The sequence below is a fragment of the Trachypithecus francoisi genome, unplaced genomic scaffold, assembly GCF_009764315.1.
Source record: "Trachypithecus francoisi isolate TF-2019V2 unplaced genomic scaffold, Tfra_2.0 Lachesis_group17, whole genome shotgun sequence".
NCBI lineage: Eukaryota > Metazoa > Chordata > Mammalia > Primates > Cercopithecidae > Trachypithecus > Trachypithecus francoisi.
Window position 1 is genome coordinate 13319370 of NW_022681462.1, and position 20002 is coordinate 13339371.

At 46.5% G+C, this 20002-nt stretch overlaps 1 protein-coding gene and 1 non-coding gene across 3 annotated transcripts; both read left to right on the forward strand.

Annotated features, from left to right (window-relative positions):
- Positions 1–725: 725 nt before the first annotated feature.
- On the forward strand, positions 726–7742 carry OTX1 (orthodenticle homeobox 1). 2 transcript variants are annotated; one of them, XM_033176782.1, is made up of 5 exons: positions 726–792; positions 1142–1210; positions 2788–2993; positions 3852–4118; positions 5417–7742. In XM_033176782.1, exons 4-5 carry the CDS (start codon positions 4068–4070, stop codon positions 6230–6232), a joined length of 867 nt encoding a protein of 288 aa, XP_033032673.1. In that variant the 5' UTR covers positions 726–792; positions 1142–1210; positions 2788–2993; positions 3852–4067; the 3' UTR covers positions 6233–7742. The 2 variants fall into 2 exon arrangements, with proteins under 2 accessions (XP_033032673.1, XP_033032674.1); XM_033176783.1 differs by lacking the exons at positions 726–792; positions 1142–1210 and having other exon boundaries at positions 2846–2993; positions 3967–4118.
- A 6114-nt stretch (positions 7743–13856) lies between these two features.
- On the forward strand, positions 13857–13963 carry LOC117063207. The gene has a single exon (XR_004428806.1). It is a non-coding gene; the product is annotated as a U6 spliceosomal RNA (small nuclear RNA).
- Positions 13964–20002: the final 6039 nt, after the last annotated feature.

Below are 20002 nucleotides of genomic sequence, written 5' to 3' on the forward strand. Positions count from 1 at the left end.
CACCCTTGGTGGGGACCGGGAACCCCGGGAGCTGCTGATGAGCAGGTAAGTGGCTGCGCCCTCCCAGTGGGTGCTCTTCCCAGGCGCGAGAGTCCCGAGGCACCGAGGAGAGATCTGCACGCCCGGAGCTGCTCCCGCGCTCTGCAAAGTAGCCTGCGCCGGCACGAGCCGCCCGCGGCGTCGGTCTCAGGTGGCGAAGCAGAGGAAGAAAACGCTGGGGCCCGCGGCGCCAGGAGAGGGGCCGAGGCCCGGGCTCCTCCAGCCCGCCGCCCCCAGGTCCTGGCGCCCACACCCGGGCGGCTGAGCCCGGTGGCGCGCGGGAGAGCGAAGGAACCGGTTCTCCAGCACCTCGCCTTGTCTCTGCCACTCCCTCCCGAGCGCCGAGAGCGCGAGAGAAGGGCGGGGGCGCCCAGGGCAGGCCTGGAGACCCGCGGCCCCCTCCGCGGCCAGGACTCGGGCTCTCCGCTCGCCTTCCTCGCCTAGCTCTGAGCCGCTTTTGCCAGCCGAGTCCCGGAGTTAGCGCGCTACCGGGGCGGGGCGGGCGGGAGAGGAGGGCGGGGTGTGGGGGGCGGGGGAGGGCGGGGGCGCGCGGAGGTAACCCCCGGCTCGCGCTGCCATTGCCCGGCTCCCTGTCACTCAGCCCGCGCGGGGTCCCCGATTGGCGGCCTAGCCCCGTTACGCACTCGCCTCGCGTTCACATACCCGGGGAGGGCAGTAGAAAGGTGATCAATCTTCATCAGGCTACATTTCCAATCACCTAAACAACCGAGCAAGACAAGCCACTCCGACAAGGTAAATCGCTTGATTTATTTAGTTTGCAAAGTGACTCTGCAGGACTTCCCAGTCCCCACTGCCTCCACGTTGCACCGGGAGTGCCGCGGTAACGCCGAGCCACCTCCCAACTCTGCCCTCGAATTCCCCCCCTTGCGGCCCCTCGGCGCGATCCCGGGCGAGGCAATGTCCTGAGAACGTGTGGGGCTTAGCAAACAAAGTGTCTGTGCAATAAAGTGAAACCCAGAGGGACACGCACAAAGCCACTGAAAAAAAAGATAGAGGTGGGAGGAAGGAAGTTGGGAAAAGAAAGAAACCTGGGGTCCTAGACCAGCCGCCGGGGTAATTCCTGTGCCGCTCTGTTTTGCAGGTTGGCTGCCCGGCGGGTCTCTGTGAGAGATCCAGGTAGATGGTGAACGTCCCCGGCAGCTGAGGGCAGGTAAGGAGAAAGCCGCGGGACCACCCCGGACTCCGGGAGCGCGTTGGTTACCCTTACCTCCCCCTCCTCAAATGGATCCCCACTTCCCCGGTCACCAGCAGGTGGGCGGGGCTGGGGGAGCGGCCTGGCTCCCCTCTTGGTGAGCCGAGGACCCCGGGGCGCTGTCGCGGCCCGCCGCCCCCTCCCCCGCCTCCTCCGAAGTAACCAAGCTGAAGTGCTAAGTTTGGAGAAAGTCTTTGAAAACTCACGCTGCAGCTTCGCAAAGCCGTCGCAGCTTTGAGTCCCATTTTCCTTCGGCCCTAGAGCCCTGGCTTCTTCTCTTCTCGTCCCCTTCCTACAAGCTGGACTCCCTCAGCCCAGGTCTTGGATCCCAGAAGACCCGGGTGGGAACGGGGCAGGGGGGAGCTTCTTTAGCTCTAACTTCTCTCCCTGAACGTTCTAGCCCGAGTCCCTGGCCTGCTTCACAGCGATCCCGCTAAGCGGGGTGTAGCAATGGCCCCCCAGGGCCCCAGGCCCAGTTTCCAGCGCCCCTCCCTGACCCCTGAGCGTGCCGCCCCGGGTTCCCGGCAGCGGCGGGGGCGAGGCTTCGACCTCTCAGCTCGGGTCTGCGTGGGCTATGCCGCTGAGGCCTAGTTCTGTGTTCTCGACCGTGTCCTGGGGCCGCGGGTTCAGCTACAAGGATGACAGCACGGGACTTGCTGCCCTCCGGCTTCGCAAATCCCCGAGACCCTTTGAGGTGCTAGGTCAGTCACCCTTCACCCCCTGCTGGGACCCTGTGGTCCGCAGCCCAGACTGGACAGAGAAGGCCGGGTGCGCGCTGGCAACGAAGGACGCTGGCCGCAGCTGAGGCGCTCCCGACCTCAGGCCGCGTCTTGGGGTCGCCCCCCTCTACAGTGGCCTCTTCGGCGTCCTCTGGCCCTCTGCGAGGCCTGGGCGGGTTACTGCGGTTGAGGTGTGGTGGGATTCCGCGTCAGCGATCTTTCAGTGGCTGGGCACAGAGAGGTCAGCTGGAATGGTAATTGCGGGCTCTGGGGCAGGGGCGCAGCCCTGGAGACCTTTGAAGGAACTAAGTGTCCTAAGTGGACAAGAGGTTGAGGTGCAGTTAGCCCTCCACATTGCCTCACCTTGGCCCTTTGTAGTCTCTACCTTTTCAAAAACACTTGAAACAAAATGAAACAACCCCTCATGCTCCGGGAGGCCTGCCGTCCGGGCACCAAGTGAACGTTTGCTTGTGCAACATGAAGCTGGCTTCTGCCGGATTCAGAATTTTGCCTGGACTTGGGAGCTTGCATACTCCGCGGTTCTTGCTCTGACCTCCCCAGCCTGGCCCGGCCTTTGACTTCTCCTTACTCCTATGGACTCCCTACCAGTGTCTTTGGCTCATTCCAACCCTTGAGCCAGACGACCCAGAGAACTTTACTTTTCAAAGCAACTGTGGTTTCTGGGCTAAGGCCTTGTGGATTCCAGGTGACCACCCTGCGCAGTTCTGTAACCTGCCTTCCCTGTCTATCCCGGGGCAAGACTTGGCAGCCAAGTGGCTCCGATTGATGGTTTCCGTGTGTCTCGTATCTTCATAGGCCAGGCCCCCAGACGCATCAGACCCTGAAGGACTGCGGTGGGAGCCCTGCACCGCTTCTGGCCCCTGGTCCCCTGGATCCGTCGGGGCGCCTCCACCCAGCTGTTAGCATGATGTCTTACCTCAAACAACCCCCATACGGCATGAACGGGCTGGGCCTGGCCGGGCCTGCCATGGACCTCCTGCACCCATCCGTGGGCTATCCGGGTGAGCACCAGCCCTCCCGACCCTGCCTCAGCCTCTCCAATGTTGGGACCCCCCAGACTGTTGGGTTTGAGTGCAAGCTTTGTTGCCGAGCAGGCCCAGGGAGTCGGCTGCAATACAGGGCCCACTGCCTGTTTACAATACAGGGCCCACTGCCGGCGCACGGGGCAGAGTCGTGGGCGTGTGAGGTGGGCAGGGCTGAGAAAACGCGCAATGTGAGCCTTCCTGGCCGGGTCACCGGCAACCTTTCTCTTGTGGTGGTCCCCACCAGCGCAGAGCTCATTTACCTGCGGATTCGCTACCCAGGGGCAGCTAGTGTTTTTCCTTTTCCCCCAACATGGAATGTGTAGTCTGGACACTCCTTAGAAAGAGCCAAACTTTCCTTATGCGAAGCGGCAGGCTGGACTGAAGGAGTATTCTTCCTTCCTAATTAAATTGTCCTCTAAATCGATGTCCTGCATCCATTTTTGCACTGCTGTAGAGGACGACCTGAGCCAAACCCGGGGTTTTTTAGCTCTGGCTCCTTTACCCCATTTATTTTCTCCGAAAGTGTTTTTCAGGTCGTGTTTCTGCCTACCTCTTCCCCACTCCCTGTCCCCCAGCCAGAGAGAGACAGACAGACACACACACACACACACACACACACAGAAAGAGAGAGAGAGAGAGAGAGAGCGCGAGCAGGGGAGGGGAATGTTGAAGAAGGGAGATTGTAGACTTCTCTTACTTTTTTAACCTCTGAGAGGCATAAAGAGAGGCAGCCCTTGAATCTTGGAGACACTGGCTTCTAGTCGCACATCTGCACTTTCTCCCACCTGTGGCCTCTCAGGCTCGGCCGCCCGAGGGAGTGTCTTTTATTTCCAGTTCGGCTTTCTCTTGCGAAGGCCGAGCTCTGGGCCTGCCAGGGGCCTGCCCAAGTCCTCTATCGCTGGTCCGCGTGGCCACCAATGACCCGCGGCGCCCCCGCGTGTCCCCGCAGCCACTCCACGGAAACAGCGGCGGGAGCGCACCACCTTCACGCGTTCACAGCTGGACGTGCTCGAGGCGCTCTTCGCCAAGACTCGCTACCCTGACATCTTCATGCGGGAGGAGGTGGCGCTCAAGATCAACCTGCCGGAGTCCAGAGTCCAGGTGCGCACTCCCCGGGCTCCAGGGTCTGGGTAGGGGAGCTGAGACTGCTCGGGGAAGGTCTGGGAAGGCTCTTGAGGAGTTCTTGAAGAGACCGTCCTCTGGGGATGGGCTTACAGACTGGGCAGCCCCTCTCGGACTCCCCCTAGCGCTGGGCCCCAGCCAGGAAAGGGGGCAAAAGTTAAAGGAAATGGCTTAGAGCCCTGGATTCCGCCCTTAGCCCTAGAGCGCCTTTGGTATCTGTATCGAAAGTACTTTTTAGAATTGCGGGAGGACTAGGGAGGCTCCCGAATGTAAAGCGCCCTGCAGGCCTGACACTTGCCCCTGCTTCTTTGCCTGCCCCAGGACTTGGCAGTTTCCCTCAGAGGCCTGAATTCTGCCTCTGCCCTTGTCTTCCACCCCGGGCATCCTAGAAATGGAAGAGCGGAGATTGGCCGGAGCCTGGGGCTCTGCCTGGGTCTCATTAGACGCTTCCTCTGCTTACAGAGGACGCCAAGTGCAAAATCCTGCTGCCGGCTTTCTTATTTCTGTTTTTGAGATGAAAGGGTTCCGACGATAATGTTCGGATTCTAACTCAGAACTCTCCTCAAGTGCCATTTGTTTCGCCTCCTTTACTGGAAGGCTTGAGAAGGGGGACCAGGAATGCAGTGCCATGTGCTGGGGCTCTCCCAGAAGAGTAACCATTCCATGTGGTTCCTCACCTGGAGCCAAGAGTCCAACGAAATCTCACCCAGGCTTCCTTCCCGAGTCCCTCAAGTTAGCCTCTGGCCTTGCTCCTACCCCCACCCAAATACTCGCCCTGCCCAGTTCTGGCCTCCAGGAGCTGCTCAGTGAAACGGCTCTGGCCCTAGACTTGGTGACTGTTACACACTCTTCGGCTCTGTACCTCTCCGCTGTTGCCTGAGTTCTGTTAGTAGAAAACTGGGCCTCCAAACACACAGGGGGCCTCCAAACATACAGGGAAGCAGCCAACAGCAGCAATTTAGAGATGGCAGAACTTCTGGCTCGACAGACTCAAATATTCCGCCCTGGGGCAGAGTTGCGGTAGAGGTGGGGAGGTGCGCATCCCTCCTCTGGAGCCAGCTGAGGAGGGGCTTTGAGCAGAAGGATGGGGGAGGGTGGAGGAGCTGGGAACCGAGGTAGGGGGCAGGGTCTGGCCAGGCCAGAGACAGGAAGGGGCGGAGGCCTCGGTGGGAAAGGGTTGCGATATTCTGGGCGGGGAGTTGGGTTCAAGGGGCGGGGGAGCAACAAGCTCCCCTAGTTCCCCTTGACCCACTCTCCTCCCATCCGGCCCACGGCAGGTCTGGTTCAAGAACCGCCGCGCCAAATGCCGCCAGCAGCAGCAGAGCGGGAGTGGAACCAAGAGCCGCCCAGCCAAGAAGAAGTCCTCTCCAGTACGGGAGAGCTCGGGCTCCGAAAGCAGTGGCCAGTTCACGCCGCCAGCTGTGTCCAGCTCTGCCTCGTCTTCTAGCTCAGCGTCCAGCTCTTCCGCCAACCCAGCGGCTGCAGCGGCTGCGGGACTAGGTGGGAATCCGGTGGCCGCCGCGTCGTCACTGAGTACACCGGCTGCTTCATCTATTTGGAGCCCGGCCTCCATCTCGCCAGGCTCAGCGCCCGCGTCCGTGTCTGTGCCGGAGCCACTAGCCGCGCCTAGCAACGCCTCGTGTATGCAGCGCTCGGTAGCTGCAGGCGCCGCCACCGCAGCAGCCTCTTACCCCATGTCTTACGGCCAGGGCGGCAGCTACGGCCAAGGCTACCCTACGCCCTCCTCTTCCTACTTTGGCGGCGTGGACTGCGGCTCATACCTAGCGCCCATGCACTCACATCACCACCCGCACCAGCTCAGCCCCATGGCACCTTCCTCCATGGCGGGCCACCATCACCACCACCCACATGCGCACCACCCGTTGAGTCAATCCTCAGGCCACCATCACCACCATCACCACCACCACCACCAAGGCTACGGTGGCTCCGGGCTTGCCTTCAACTCTGCCGACTGCTTGGATTACAAGGAGCCTGGCGCCGCTGCTGCTTCCTCCGCCTGGAAACTCAACTTCAACTCTCCCGACTGTCTGGACTATAAGGACCAAGCCTCATGGCGGTTCCAGGTCTTGTGAGCCCAGGAATGAGAGAGGAGAAGAAACGCAACTACCTGCGCCCTCCGTGGTCCCCATCCTGTTGCTGCTGCTGCACCGCCCGCCTTTGCTTCGACTTCTCCAAAACTGAATTTTCACCCCCCAAAAGATGTCCATTGCCTGCACTGCCGCCCCCATTTTTGTGCCACTTGCTTGGGGGGATGTGCAAACCCGCCCTACCCCTTGGATGGGGGGACCGGTGCTTCGGCTTGGCCTACACATTCTATACAGGAGAGATGTATTCTCTCCCCCCTTCAGCCCCTACTAAACTCCTAAGTTTCCCCTTCCAATCTTTCTGGACAGCTATTAAGCACTTGCAGCCTTCGGAGGCTCTTCGCTCTGATCCGCTGTTTGAGCCCAACACTAATTTATTCTTTCTGGACGCTGGAGTCACTAACTGGCGTGTTTCTGCCCATTGGAGCACCCACACACTACTCCAAATCAAAACCACTAAGAGTTCCTCCCGCGCAGACTGCCGCCCCTTCAGCTGCCCTCGATTTTGCTCCACGCCTGCGGGCCAGAGCCTCTCGGCGTTTCTTCCGCCCCAGCTGAGTGCGCTGGGGCGCGCCAGGGCTAGGCCCGCCGGAGGAGCGCGCCCCCAGCCTTCCGCGCACAGAGCCGCATCCCGCCCCGCCCTGCGCTGGACTGGTTCAAACTTCCGCCTCGGCGGGAATGCTGTACATAGTCAGGTCCGTTCCAGGGACCACTTAAAACTTTTTAGTTGCTGTTGGTTGGTTGAACTGAACATATCTTGTCTTAGCACCCAGGAAACAGAACTTTAAGATATATACAGCACATATATATATATACATATATATATACACATATATAAAAAACAAAAGCAAAACATATTTTCCCTCTGTCCGTTCCCCTTCAGCTCTTCCTCAATCAATGGCGCTTTTTCTTTTTCGGTTGTTGCAAAGCTGCCCTGCCCTCTTCACATCTTCTCCCTCTGTGTATTTATTGAAGAGAACCGCTTGGTTTTAGGAAGCTGGGCACGGGGTATCAGAAGTGTGGAGGAAACAGACAAGTTGGGGTACAGAGGTGGGGGCTGGGCAGGGGCGCAGGGCTGACCCCCTCACCCGGTCTAAGCACAGGGTCGCAATTCCAGTTTACAAACCTAAAACAAGAAAACCAAAACCAGGGAACAAAAAACAAAACAAAACAAAATCCGTAAAAGTACAGCATTAGGGAAAAACAGACAAACCCAGGCCCCAAACCCAGTTCCAACTCCTCTGTCGGCTTCTCTCTTTCAACACCCTTGTTTTGTCTAGTGAGTTTTTAGTGCACCTTCGTTCTCCGAAATCTGCGGAGAGCCCGCGCGCCTGTGTATCAATTTTGGCTTTGGCCGCTTCGTCCAGTAGGTGGGAAAGTAATTTGTAAATTTGATTTGTCTGATGTGAAGATCACAAATTACTTGTTGAAATGTAAGGCAGTCCCCCTCCTCCTCTTTATCTACATTAATTCCCGAAAATAAATGCAAATTAATGAACGGCTCGTCAGTGTTGCTCTTCTGATTCCAGCCTCAGGTCTTGGTCTCCGGGGGCTAAAAGCGAGGGAAACTCCGTGTTAATAACCCGCGTGTTAATGACCTGCGTGAAGCTGGAGGCCAAAGGATGAGGCGGGAGGACCTGGCAAGAGGAGCCCCCAGAAACTTTCGCTTAGGGAGTGTCTCCCCCACCTCCACCACACCCCTCCGTGTCAGCCTGGCCTCTTCCCCCAGGCGTTTTGACCCCGCATCCCCCCTCGCCATCCAGGACAGAGACAGGTGTCAGGACTCAATTCCCGAAGCAATTCCTTTCTCTTCAGAGGCAGGAGCCTGGCACTGATTTCTTCACCCTAATTGCCTGCACCAGAAAGAAGAGGGGGAGGGGAAGAGGGTCGGGAGGCGGGAAAGGATAGCTCTGTAATGCTCTCAGAGCTGAGCCAAAAAGGAAAAGAAAGCAAAACGACAAAAAACCGATCCGTGTCCTGCATGTTGGCAGTAGACAACCTTCCTTGCTGCTGAGCTGTCCCGGGTGGCTTCACCGCGGCTGGGGAATCAGAGTCATTCCTTCCACGTGCTAAGATGTCCCTCTAAGCCCTCAGCTCCTGCCAGAAGTAGCCAAATTACCTTTCTTCGTATTGTAAAGTTCTTTTAAAACATACAAACTCATAACCTGGAAAAGTCGACAAGGACGCGTTTCACTTTGGCAGGGGAAGAAGACGCCTGGCTTGCATCTGGGGGGTCAGGAAGGACAGTTCCATCTCCCTCTGAGGGAAGACGGGGGTGGGGGGAAATCCTCCCCCAGAAAATGCAGAGCCTGGAACTGTCCAGACTCTGTTTGGCCTGAAACCTCCTGGGTGTAAGGCCATGAATCTGCTCAACTTGCCCACGGGCGGGAAGGAAACAAGGAAACAACGAAAAGTTTCCTGCGAAGTGACCAACATCCCCTATTTTTTAAAAATTCCGTGTGAGACCTCAGAACACACCGTGAGGCGGGATTCGGAGAATGACCCCTCCCGCGCCCCGCGCCCAGCGGGGTCGCAGGGCTGCGAGCCCGGCTGTAGGAAAGCTTTTTCGGCCGCGTCCTCCCTCCGGATTCGGTAGGCCACGCTCGGGCGCGCCCTTCCCACGCCAACAAACCATCTTCCCCGACTCAGCAGAGGCCCACAGGGGGCGCAGCCGCGGCCCCTCCGCACTTGGCCCACCGGCGCCGCCCTGGCGCGCCGGGCCTGAAGGCAGGGCCGGCCCGCGCCAGCGCAGGGTCTCCCTTAGGCGGCGCCTTGGGTGAAATGAGGGGCCAAGCCTGACACGCTGGGGTGCCCCGTGGCACCTCTGGTGCGGACCCCGCACGTGCCGGGGAGAGCTGGCGGGCGGCCAAGACGAGGAGGCTTCCAGCTTGCGCCGCACTGGCCTGGGCACCCGGGCTGCAGGGTCTTTTGGCCGCTCCCCTCAAGTGACCCTGCCTGTAGCGGCCCCAGGGCCGCTTTGGCTCAAGCAGCAGCTGCCAATGCCGCTCGAGGCCCGCGGCTCCCTGAGGCGAGCTCCGTGGGGCCCAGCAGTCCTCTTGGCTGCTAAATGGAACGAAACCAGGAGACCCGGCTTTGCACTCGTTTGGACAACTGTGTGGCCTCCGGAGCAAGGTACCCAGATCCTTGGGCCTCAGTTTCGTCGCAGTTGTTATTTGAGCCCACTCGGCCTGGGACGTGTGGGAGCTTCACACTTTAGGTCGTGGCTGCGGGCGGGAAGGGCAGATGCGACCCCGTGGGCCGGCCCCTCGGGGGTGTCTAGAAGCTTCGGCACCTGGATACTAAGGCAGGAGGGGGCTGGCGGCCAGGCACACCGAGGCCGGGCCGGAGTTCCCGCCGGGGGAACGAGGCTTCGAAAACAGGCACGTGCTTCTCCCAGGGCCTCCCGGCAGGTGCTGAAACCCCACGGCGCTGAGTGGAAACCGGAAGTGGGAAGGCGCCCTGGGCCTGCCGGGCCGCGGCGCCACCTCAGGCTGCCCGGACGCTGGAGCGTGTGGGATTGGGGTGAGTGCGCCGCCGGGCCGGGGGCGGCGGGGGACGGCGGGAGGTGGCCAGGCCCGGCAGGGTGGGGGCGCTGGCGTTGGCCGAGAGTCCCTGGGCAGCGGCGGCGGGAACGCGGAAGGTCCCCCCCAACCCCACCCCCGGCCGGCCACCTGTTGACAGGCAGGTTCTCTGAGAACCGACTTCAGCTCGCCCTTCTGTCCAGGAAGTTTGTTCGGTTTGGGTTTGGGTGTTCCTGACTCAATTGGAGCGACTAGAATTGAAGCAACTTAACGAGATTTAGCAACCTGCGAAAATTTAGCAACGTTCAGACGTCAACAGTTTTCTTTCTTTGAGTGGTCAACGAAATCTTGACGTTTTCTACTCATACCTTGTATTCTCTGCTTATACTGTAGGGGCAAAAAATCTACTCTTAGACGAACGTGTGTGAAGTGCTTTAAGGGTAAGGGATGGGTCATATTTATGATTTTAAAGATTGTTTTTAATCTTAAAACTCTCTCAAGGGCACTGCTTTAATTTGCTGAAGTTCTGAACAGATTCGGTGAAGTGACCTCGTTTGTTGAGCCTTTCTGTAATTTTTTATACCAGTTATTGAGTATAGATAGAGACAGTGTTTCTCTAATTCATTAGTGGTTTTTTTTTTTTTTGAGAACAAAATCTTAAAGCTACAGGGCATTAAACGTAAGGGGGAATCTGAGAAGAAAAACAGGTAAAAACCTTAAGACGCTGTATGTCAGCAAATTCATTTCTGCTGAATTACAGAGACCAAAAACCGGAGGGGTTTCATTTCTTGTATCAAAAGAAAATTACTAGTTTTTAATGTATTTTGTGCAAAATAGCAATTTCCACAGCTAAATTGTGATTTTTTTCAGTTGTGAAAATATAAATTCACTACTCGCTCTGGCAGAATTCATTAATGTTAATGATGTCATTAGTGCCTGATGACAAGCCCTAAGGTTTTCTTTAGAGGTACAGAAATATAATCTGATATATAAATGTTGTTATTATATACATTATTGGTAAAGAGAATCTGTATCATTACTATTCAAGACCAAAAAATCACTTGGCTTCTGATGCGGAATTAATTTAAGAACAGCAACAAGATATTTTTATAAAATTCACTAATTAAAAACAGAACAAGTTCTCAACAAGTTATTCTGTATTTTTCACACTTTCTCTCCCTTCCCCCATACATTTTCATGTTTAAAATGAAAATGAAAAAATCCTCAAGAAATATTTATATTAAACAATACTTGAAACCCACCACATTTTAAATGAATACTAAATAATGACAATATCTTGCCTATTTGACAAGAAAGCATCTTCATTATCTTAAGGAAAGAATCTGTTTTAAATAAATGTTTGGGTGTCTGGACTGCACTTTTTTGAAAACCAGAATCTTTTTTGGCTGTGTTTAGTAGATGGTTCCTGAGAAAGCAATTGTGCCTGTTAATTATCCTGTTGATATTTACTGATATCTGAAAAAATAATTGAATTTTTGTGTGTGTGGAGGAGGGGAACATGCCATTTTGATCTAATGATTCTTTAATCATGTTTTAAAACTGAGTTATATTTTACTTAAAACACAGGTGCTGTTCCTCAAAAGTTTCAAAAATCAAAAATATTTGTGAAAAAATCCAGTAATTTAGGTGAAATGGCAGTTACATGATACAGCCAAAATTGACACTGCTTTCAAATATATCTAGTTTTTTTCTTGGGAAAAAAATAGAGCAAGGAAGTGTATGGTGTGCTTGAAACTAAAATGCATATCACTCTAATTTATGAAATTGTACACTTTTCTAAAACTATTACTTGAAAGATAGGGATATGCTTAAAATATATTGGAGTTCTTTCTAACCAAATAGGACTTAGGCTCCATTTAATCAATGATGGTCCATCAAAATTCAAACATTGGAAATCTGTGGTGTTTCTAAAAATTGTGCCTCTTTTACCTCCTTTGAATCTTTTACTTGGTGACTAATATAACTAAAGGGACAAAATTGCATTCCTTTCCAATGGTCACAAATACTTTTTTACAAAGGTTAATCTTTGCTAAACAGATTATGAAAGCTATTTTAGAAATTCTTTTAAAGTGGATTGTAAATTAGGATTTAAGGAACTTGAGTCAAAAATTTTTCAGGATTGGAGTATAAATAGATCATAACTAATCTTTACACTTGGGGTAAAAAATAAAATGTAAGAATAAATGATTTCTGATTCAGCTTCTAAAGAGTGTATAAAACATTTGGTGTCTAAAGAATGTATAAACATTTTCAGTACACAAATATTCTCATGTATGTTCAGAGCTCTGAATGCTTGTAAGATACATCATCTGTCATAGCTATTTCAATAGGAATCATTTTATTTTTAAAATTTATTTTAAAAATTTTGCTGTGAAATATACAAAAGAAATTAAAAAGAGATTTATACACTGCAAGGAATAAAATATACATGGAGCAACAAGTTTTTAACAAATACTTTGAAAAGTAGATTTGTAGTTGGTTACAATATCAGTGTTTAAATTTGATGTTGCATAAAATATATCTATTCATGTTTGGGGGATTTGCTAAATCTTTTAGAGTAGTTACTGTTACTACACAGGGACACTTTCTAAGGGAGAAAAGCACTTTAAATCGTAAGATACAAAAAATCTATAGGCCTTTGTAAATTCATAGGGTTTCTTTCTTGGGTGGAAGAGATGTGCTTCATGTCTATTTGTATTTTTAATGAAAGAGCACCCAGATAATCTACCTTCTTGTTTCTCAAGCATGTGAATATTTGACCTCATCCAGAGCTCTTGCTTCAAATCTTGATTTCATTGCTGGTGTTTCATTGCTCAAATCCATGTTTCTAGCCCAGACTTCTCTGTTAGACTTCGGATACCATACCTGTACATGAACTAAATAGAAGCTATTGAATTTAAGCCCTTAGGGAAGTTAATGATATGATGTCTGGGACTTGCTTCGAAATAGTCAAGGAAGAGAGAGAGTAGGTCAAAAATAGAAGAAATAAGATTAGCCTTGAGTTGATAATTTTTGAAACTGAGGGAGAATACTAAGACTTTATTATACTATGCTTTTGTAGATTTAAAGTTTTTTCTCTACCGTGAATAAAACATATTTATTAGTTTGTCAAAAGTAGTCTTTGTAGTAGATTGAAAAAATTGCACTTCTCATGCTTTGGTGTTTGTACAATATTATTCACATATATTGTTTTCTTTAATTTGCCCAAGTCTTGTGAAGTTGGCAGTGGTAAAGTGAGACTAAGTGGTTTGGTTACTTATTCAATATTGCATTATTGGTAGGTAGCAGATCTTGGTACTCAGTCTTCAGATTCCATTCTCATTTGCTCTAAGAGGTACCTAAATTTTTAAGTGTATTAACAAACATTAATTTTAAAATACATAACCATATCATTTGAGAATCTGATTGCCAGATTAATATTAATAAAAGATGCTTCATCTAAATTCAAGTTGTAAAAATTTGAGCTTTGGTCATTGAAAATTATTTCTTGGGATGTCCTTACTTTTCTGTTTCAGGGCATCACTTAAATTTCATTTTAATGAATTTTCTGAGAGATATTAACATTAATTGAGGAGACTAGTGTGATACCAAGTCTCATCTTTCTATTTTCCCCATTAATTCCTTATTAATTTTAATTTCTTACTGATTTTCATTTCTAAGTAATTTAAAAATTTCTTATTCGTGGGTTCACATTTATGAGTGGTGTTTTCTGTTCTTGAGTGAGTCTTCTTTGCTCAGAACATTGCTACATTATAGGAGTTCTAATCCAGAGAATAAGTTTAAACCAGATATGGAGTTGGGATTAGATTAATGGCTCTGTATTTGAGGCTTATGTGTAAGTAAACATTCAGGTCTTTTTTTCTCCCCCTAACTACACTAACTTGGAAACATCTATTTTTGAGTTTTGAAGCTTGTAGCTTGATTTTTAAAATCTCGCTAATGGCAAATCCTTGTCTTTTTGGGTAAATTTTATTTTTCAGAGCTAAGTCTGGAAATTAAGAAATGGGTTAACAAGTTGGATAGCAGAGATCATATCCCTATAGGTCTCCTTTATTGAAAAGCAAAGAGCAGTGCTCGCTTCGGCAGCACATATACTAAAATTGGAACGATACAGAGAAGATTAGCATGGCCCCTGTACAAGGATGACACGCAAATTCGTGAAGCATTCCACATTTTTTGAAAGTCTTAAAAAGAAAAAAAAGAAAAGCAAAGAGCAGAAGTCTTGTTTAAGTTGTACCTTTATTCTTCAGGTTTTTTAAAACCCTTATTTCATGATTCTATTCATGCTGGTAACTTCTTCAGTCTTCCCCTTACTTGATGTGAAAAATAAATGTTGTCTATTCATGTTTATTATGTTTAGAGAAAATAGCACCTATTTTCTCCCTGTATTTTCTCAGTTGAGGCATAAACTTTATTGTGTACTCAGCTCAGCACCTGATAATCCTGCATACCTTTTATTTGAACTTTTTATTAGGAACTGAGATTTTTCTTTACCCTGAGATTGTATTCCAATTAATAAGTCAGCTAAACCTTTTATCCCAAGAGAGATTAGAAATCAGCAGGGTTCCTAGAGCTAAGAGAAACCTAAGAGGTTGGACTAAGTTTTCCTGTACTCTCAGCCCTTGGCACAGTGCCAGACACAAGGTAGGACTCAGCAGTGCTTATTGAGTGAATTAAAGAGTGAAGTCCAGTCATCAGCCATGAAACAGATTTATATGTAATTCTTCTCAGATACAGAATTGCCTTTGTTTCTTTCTGATTTTTAAAGTTAGTTTTGAATGGATTTGATAGCATCCTTTCTTAAACTGTTTTGGTCATCCTTAGAAATAAGACTTTTTTGGTTCTATCACATCTCTTTCAAAATTTATTTCATTAAAATTTTATGTTATAAAATTATTTAAAAGTTTATAAAATTTATATGTACATTTTATCAGATGGTTATCAACAACACCATGTAATCACTACCCCCATGTCAAGAAATAAAATATTATTGGGACCACAGAATTTTTTAGGTTCTTCTTTACCCATCATAATCTCTTCTGTCTTGCCAGAGGTAACTGCTATTCTGTTGCTCGTGTTACTGACACTCCTTTACTTATCATGAGGTTATGTCCCGATAAACACAATAGTAAGTTAAAAATATCATAAGTTTATTGACTAGAGTCAAATTAAAAAAAAAAAAGAAAATATATTGTAAGTCGAAAACACATTTAATACATCTAACCTACCAAACATCATAGCTTAGTCTAACCTACCTTAAATGTGCTAAAGGCATTTATATTAAGCTACAGTTGTGCAAAATAACGTAACAGAAAGCCCATTTTATAATAAACTGTTGAATATATCATATAATTTATTGAGAACTGTACTAAAAGTGAAAACCCGAATGAATACACAGGAATTTAACATATGGTTTCTACTGAATGTATATTGCTTTTGCACCATCATAAAATTGAAAAATCCTAAATTGAACCATTGTAAGTTTGGGACTGTCTATAATTTTTTCTTGCATTTCTTTTCTATCTTAACCACCTCTATATATATTCCTAAACAATTATAGATCTATTTAGCCAGTTTTGAATTTTATAAGAATAAAATTATATTGTATTATCTTTGTAACTATTTTCACTTAACATTGTAATTTTTATAATTATGTGTCTGTAGCTTGTTCATTTTTATTGCTGTATGTTGTATAATATTACATAGCATGAATATACCAAAATTTATCTGTTTTACTGTTGATAGGTGTTTGGGTTGATTCCAGTTTGGGACAGTTATAATCATGCCACTCTGAACATTCTTTTATGCATATCCTGATGCATATAAGAATGCAGGTCTCTAGGATATGTTCTAGGAGTAAAGTTTCTGAGCCATAAGACATGTATATATTGACTAAATGCTGGCATAATTTCCAAATTGGTTGTGTTAGTTCATGTTCTCAAATAGTGAATGAGAATTCTAATTGCTCCATATCTTTGCCAGAGTTTAGTATTGTTAGACTTTAAAAATTTTGTCTCTCTGTTGGGTGTGTAGTAATATCTCGTTGTGGTTTTATTTTGTATTTTCTTGATTACTGATGAGATTGAGCCCCTTTTCATATGTTTGTTGTCTATTTTTATTTCTTCTTTTGTGGAGTGCCTATTCTTCTTATATTTGCCTTTGTCTTTTTTTTTCTATTAGATTGTCTGCCTTTTCTCTGATTTGTAAGAGCTCTGTGTATGTTCTGCATATTAGTCCTTTGTCAGTTATATGTGTTGCAGATATTTTCCCCACTTTGTGAATTGCACTTTCACTCTTAGCTGAATTTGTTAAATTTTTTCTTTCTGATTGGTGCTTTTTATATGTCTTGTTTAGGGAGTCCTTTCTTACCTCATGATCATGAAAATACTTCTCTATATTTTCTTATAAAAGATTTCTTTTAAAAGTTTTGCCTTAAATATTTTTCATCTGACTTGTGTGTGTGTGAAGTATTTGGCAATGATTCCTCCTGTTCCTTCTTGAAACTTCATCTGCTCACATGACTGCAAATATCATCTTTATGTTGCTAAAACTCTGTATTTTTTGGTATTGACTACATTCCTTAGCTGAGACCCTTATTTCCAGCTGCCTCCTGGATCTTTCCGCTTGAATCCAATCAATAACACGACGAATTTGGAAAATATCTGCTACACTGAGCTCATTTTTTAAATTTTTGCTTTCTGTTTAGATTAAATCATCATGTAAGCCAAAGTACATAGTGGAATCTTTGAGATTTTTCCCCTTTCTTTCCCCATCCAAATAGCCATCATGTCCAGGTGATGCTACTTTTGAAATACATCTCAAATCCATTCTTCTTTTCCTTCTCTCCAGTTCCACAATTACTGCTCAGAGTTCCACATAGTCTAGTACAATAGCTTCCTAATTGGTTTTCCTGGCTTCCTTCTATCCCCCTTCTGTAGTCAGTCATTCACACTGCCACAGAGTTTTCTTTCTAAGACAAATCACACCTCTTTCCTGCTTTTATGGCTTTTCATTTCCTTCATTATAACAAAAAGTTTAAACTTTCACATGGCTTCTACCATTACTCTGCGGGAATCTCATGTTTTAGCCACACCAGGCTACTTATTGTTTCCCAAAGAAGCTGCGTACTTTCATTACGCCTTTTTTCATGTTGTTCCCTCTACTTGGAGTAGTCTTCCTTCTACCTCTTCCCACTGGGAAAATCCTATTCCTTCCACCACCATTCCCAGACAGAATTAATCATTCCTGCCTCTGGGCTTCCCATAACTCTTTGTTCGTATCTTTATTGCAGTACTTATCATACTGCTTTATAGTTGTTAGTTTATGTACCAGTCTGTCATGCTATAGATTTTGAGATCTTTTAATGCAGAGAATATGTTTTGGTAATATTTTTATTCTTAGCACCTAGCAGTGCCTGATACATAATGGTACTAAAACATACTTGAATTAAATTTAAAAATTTTGCTAATGTTTAAAAAGAAAATGGAAATACATATATTGACTAAAAGGTCATGAGTAGAGAAAAATGTTGATGAAAGAGTACAATATCAATATTTCTAAACTGCTTTAGAAAAGATTCATATCCATTACCTATTCTGAAGTTGATTAAAGCTATTGTGTTTTGCTGTACCATAATCTCAGCTTAATTAGTTATCTGGTCTGTTTTATGTGGGTGGGTTCTAGTTAAAAAGATTACAGCATACTGCTCTGGCTTAATGCTAATGAAAGGGCAAAAATAATCTTAAAAGAACAAATAAAATCGACTGAACTCTCCCTATTTTTAAAAGGATGACTTTTGTTTCAAACAGACTTAGAACACAAAGTTAGTTAAAAATTAGTTTTTAAAAAGTAAGAAATTTGCAACACTGCTGGAGAAATGTGTTTTTTTTTTTTTTTTTTAGAAGAACACATTAATGAGCATAGTCTATCCTATTACAAGTGTTATGATACTGATGAATATGTTTGTTTTGACATTGCTTGCTAACTTCTAGTCTGGAAGGTGCTGGAATTAGGTACTCCTTGGGTTTAATCATAATGGTAATAGGTTAACAGTTTCTACATGTGATAATTTTGCAGACTTCCACAAAATATAAAACCTCTGGTGACTAGAGTCCAAATATTTACTTAAGGCTCACACAGCACATGCAAAACAATTGAATTGTAGTTAGACAATTTTTTACAGTTCGTCTGGAGGAAGCAGGGTTAGTAGCGTTTGATAACATTATCTTTCTCTCTTTTCATGTTAGCTTATTTGCCATATGCACAACAGTATTCTGAACATAAAATGTTCTTAATAGAGAAAATTTAAGAGAAAATTGATTTTTCGTTAAGATATATATTATTTATATTTGGAATTTGGATTGAAGTAGATCTTTAAAGAAACTTAAAAAAGTTTGTCTTCTATGTCTGCAGATCAGTCTCTTCTGATAATAATTATATAGATTTTGAAATAAATCAGCCCCTAATCATAAAAGCAACTTTTAGATAAACATGGCCAACTGAATAACGTGTTCATTTTTACTCTCTCATGAAAACACAGTAAAATAAAAGTCAAGGAATAAAAAAGGCATAAATTCCATAAGGACAAAGGGAACATGAAAGGTGACATCAACAGAATTTTGGAAGCTGGATTGTTAGTGGGTGAGTGGTAACTAACTTAGTAAAGAAAGCTGAACCCCTGACTGGGCAGCTATTTTCTACCTGCCACACCTGGCTAGCTGGGACAGCAAATATTAGCCAGTGGCTGTGCAGATACTGGTGGTTCCAAGCAAGTGGTCAGCGTGAAATTAGGGGGGACCAGAACTATCTTGAGATGATCTCGTTGTAACACATGTGTCTACATTTTTGAGCCTACAAATAACTGAACATTATAGATGCAGTATGCTATGTAAGCATATGTTATGAATTATGTTTGATTATGGGAGTAGGATGATGGTATCTAAGGAAGAACCTCAGTGGCTCTGTTAATTCAGCAAGAGTAACTGTGGAAACATAACATCTGGACCTGCACTGTCCATTATGGTAGCCATTAGCCACATGTGGCTTTGGAGCACTTGAAATGTGGCTAGTCTGAATTGAGATGCAATGTAAGTATACAACTCTTCCTAGTTTTCAAGGACTTAGTATATAAAAAAAAAAGAATGTGACATCTCATTAACTTTTATACTAATTGCTTTTGAAAAAATATGTTGATATACTGGTTAAATCAAATATATTACTAAAAATAATTTCACTAGTTTATCTTTACTTTTCTGATGTAGATTTTAGAACATTTTAAATGATGTATGTGGTTCCTGTTATTTTTCTTTAATTCACCTCTAAATAGAGATATTGATCCCTAAGATGGCTGGTGTGGTTCTCTGGTCTGTCTCTTACAGGGACAGAAAGAACTCTAAATGGGGACCCCATCCATACTCTGTAGTACATCTGAGTATAACCGAAAGTGCTACAAATAGGTACTTTTGGCAAACTACAAAACTAATAACATTGTGAGTTGTGAATCTCTTAACTGAATAAAAAAGGTAATTGCCTACAGTTCTCAATAGACCTCTTGCTAAAATTGTTAATTTTCTTGAATGTTACCCACCTGTCAATGCCTCTCTAGCACAATTCCCCCCTTAAATCTATGTAACTTACTTTTTATACCTGATTATTGAATGCCAAAAGAGAAAACTTCACAGCTGAGCTGGCAGGATTCCATAGAGGCATTGTTGCAAACCTGGCCTTGGATTCTCAAGCTTTTTAACAATCTTTCCAATGTTGCTGTGTTTTTCTAATCATTTCTCTCTTTTTTTGAGACAGGGTTTCACTTTGTCACCTGGGCTGGAGTGTAGTGGCACAACCATGGCCCACTGTAGCCTTGACCTTGTGAACTCAAGCAGTCCTCCCACCTAAGCCCCCCAAGTTGTGAGGACTACAGGCTCATGTCACCATGCCTAGCTAATTAAAAAAAATTATGTGGAAACAAGATCTCACTATGTTGCCCAGGCTGGCCTTGAACTCCTGAGTTCAAGTAATCCTTCTACCTTGGCATCCCAAAGTGCTGGGATTACAGGTGTAAGCCACCTTGCGCAGCCTCTTGTTATCTCTTTAACCTAGTCTTCATGGTGGCCATTAAAGCCCCCTTTCTTCTTCTCAAACCCTCTATCCTTTTTCTTAGCAGATGACCTTACTTCCTACTTTGTTGAGGAAACACTGTAGAAGGCATCAGAGAGGA

What these genes read in the sequence shown, in the direction of transcription:
- OTX1 (XM_033176783.1), top strand. Translation starts at nt 2,897, where the DNA reads ATGATGTCTTACCTCAAACAACCCCCATACGGCATGAACGGGCTGGGC. An exon ending in CCCATCCGTGGGCTATCCGG is followed by an intron (nt 2,994 to 3,966) that starts GTGAGCACCAGC and finishes GTGTCCCCGCAG; the next exon opens with CCACTCCACGGAAACAGCGG. An exon ending in TGCCGGAGTCCAGAGTCCAG is followed by an intron (nt 4,119 to 5,416) that starts GTGCGCACTCCC and finishes GGCCCACGGCAG; the next exon opens with GTCTGGTTCAAGAACCGCCG.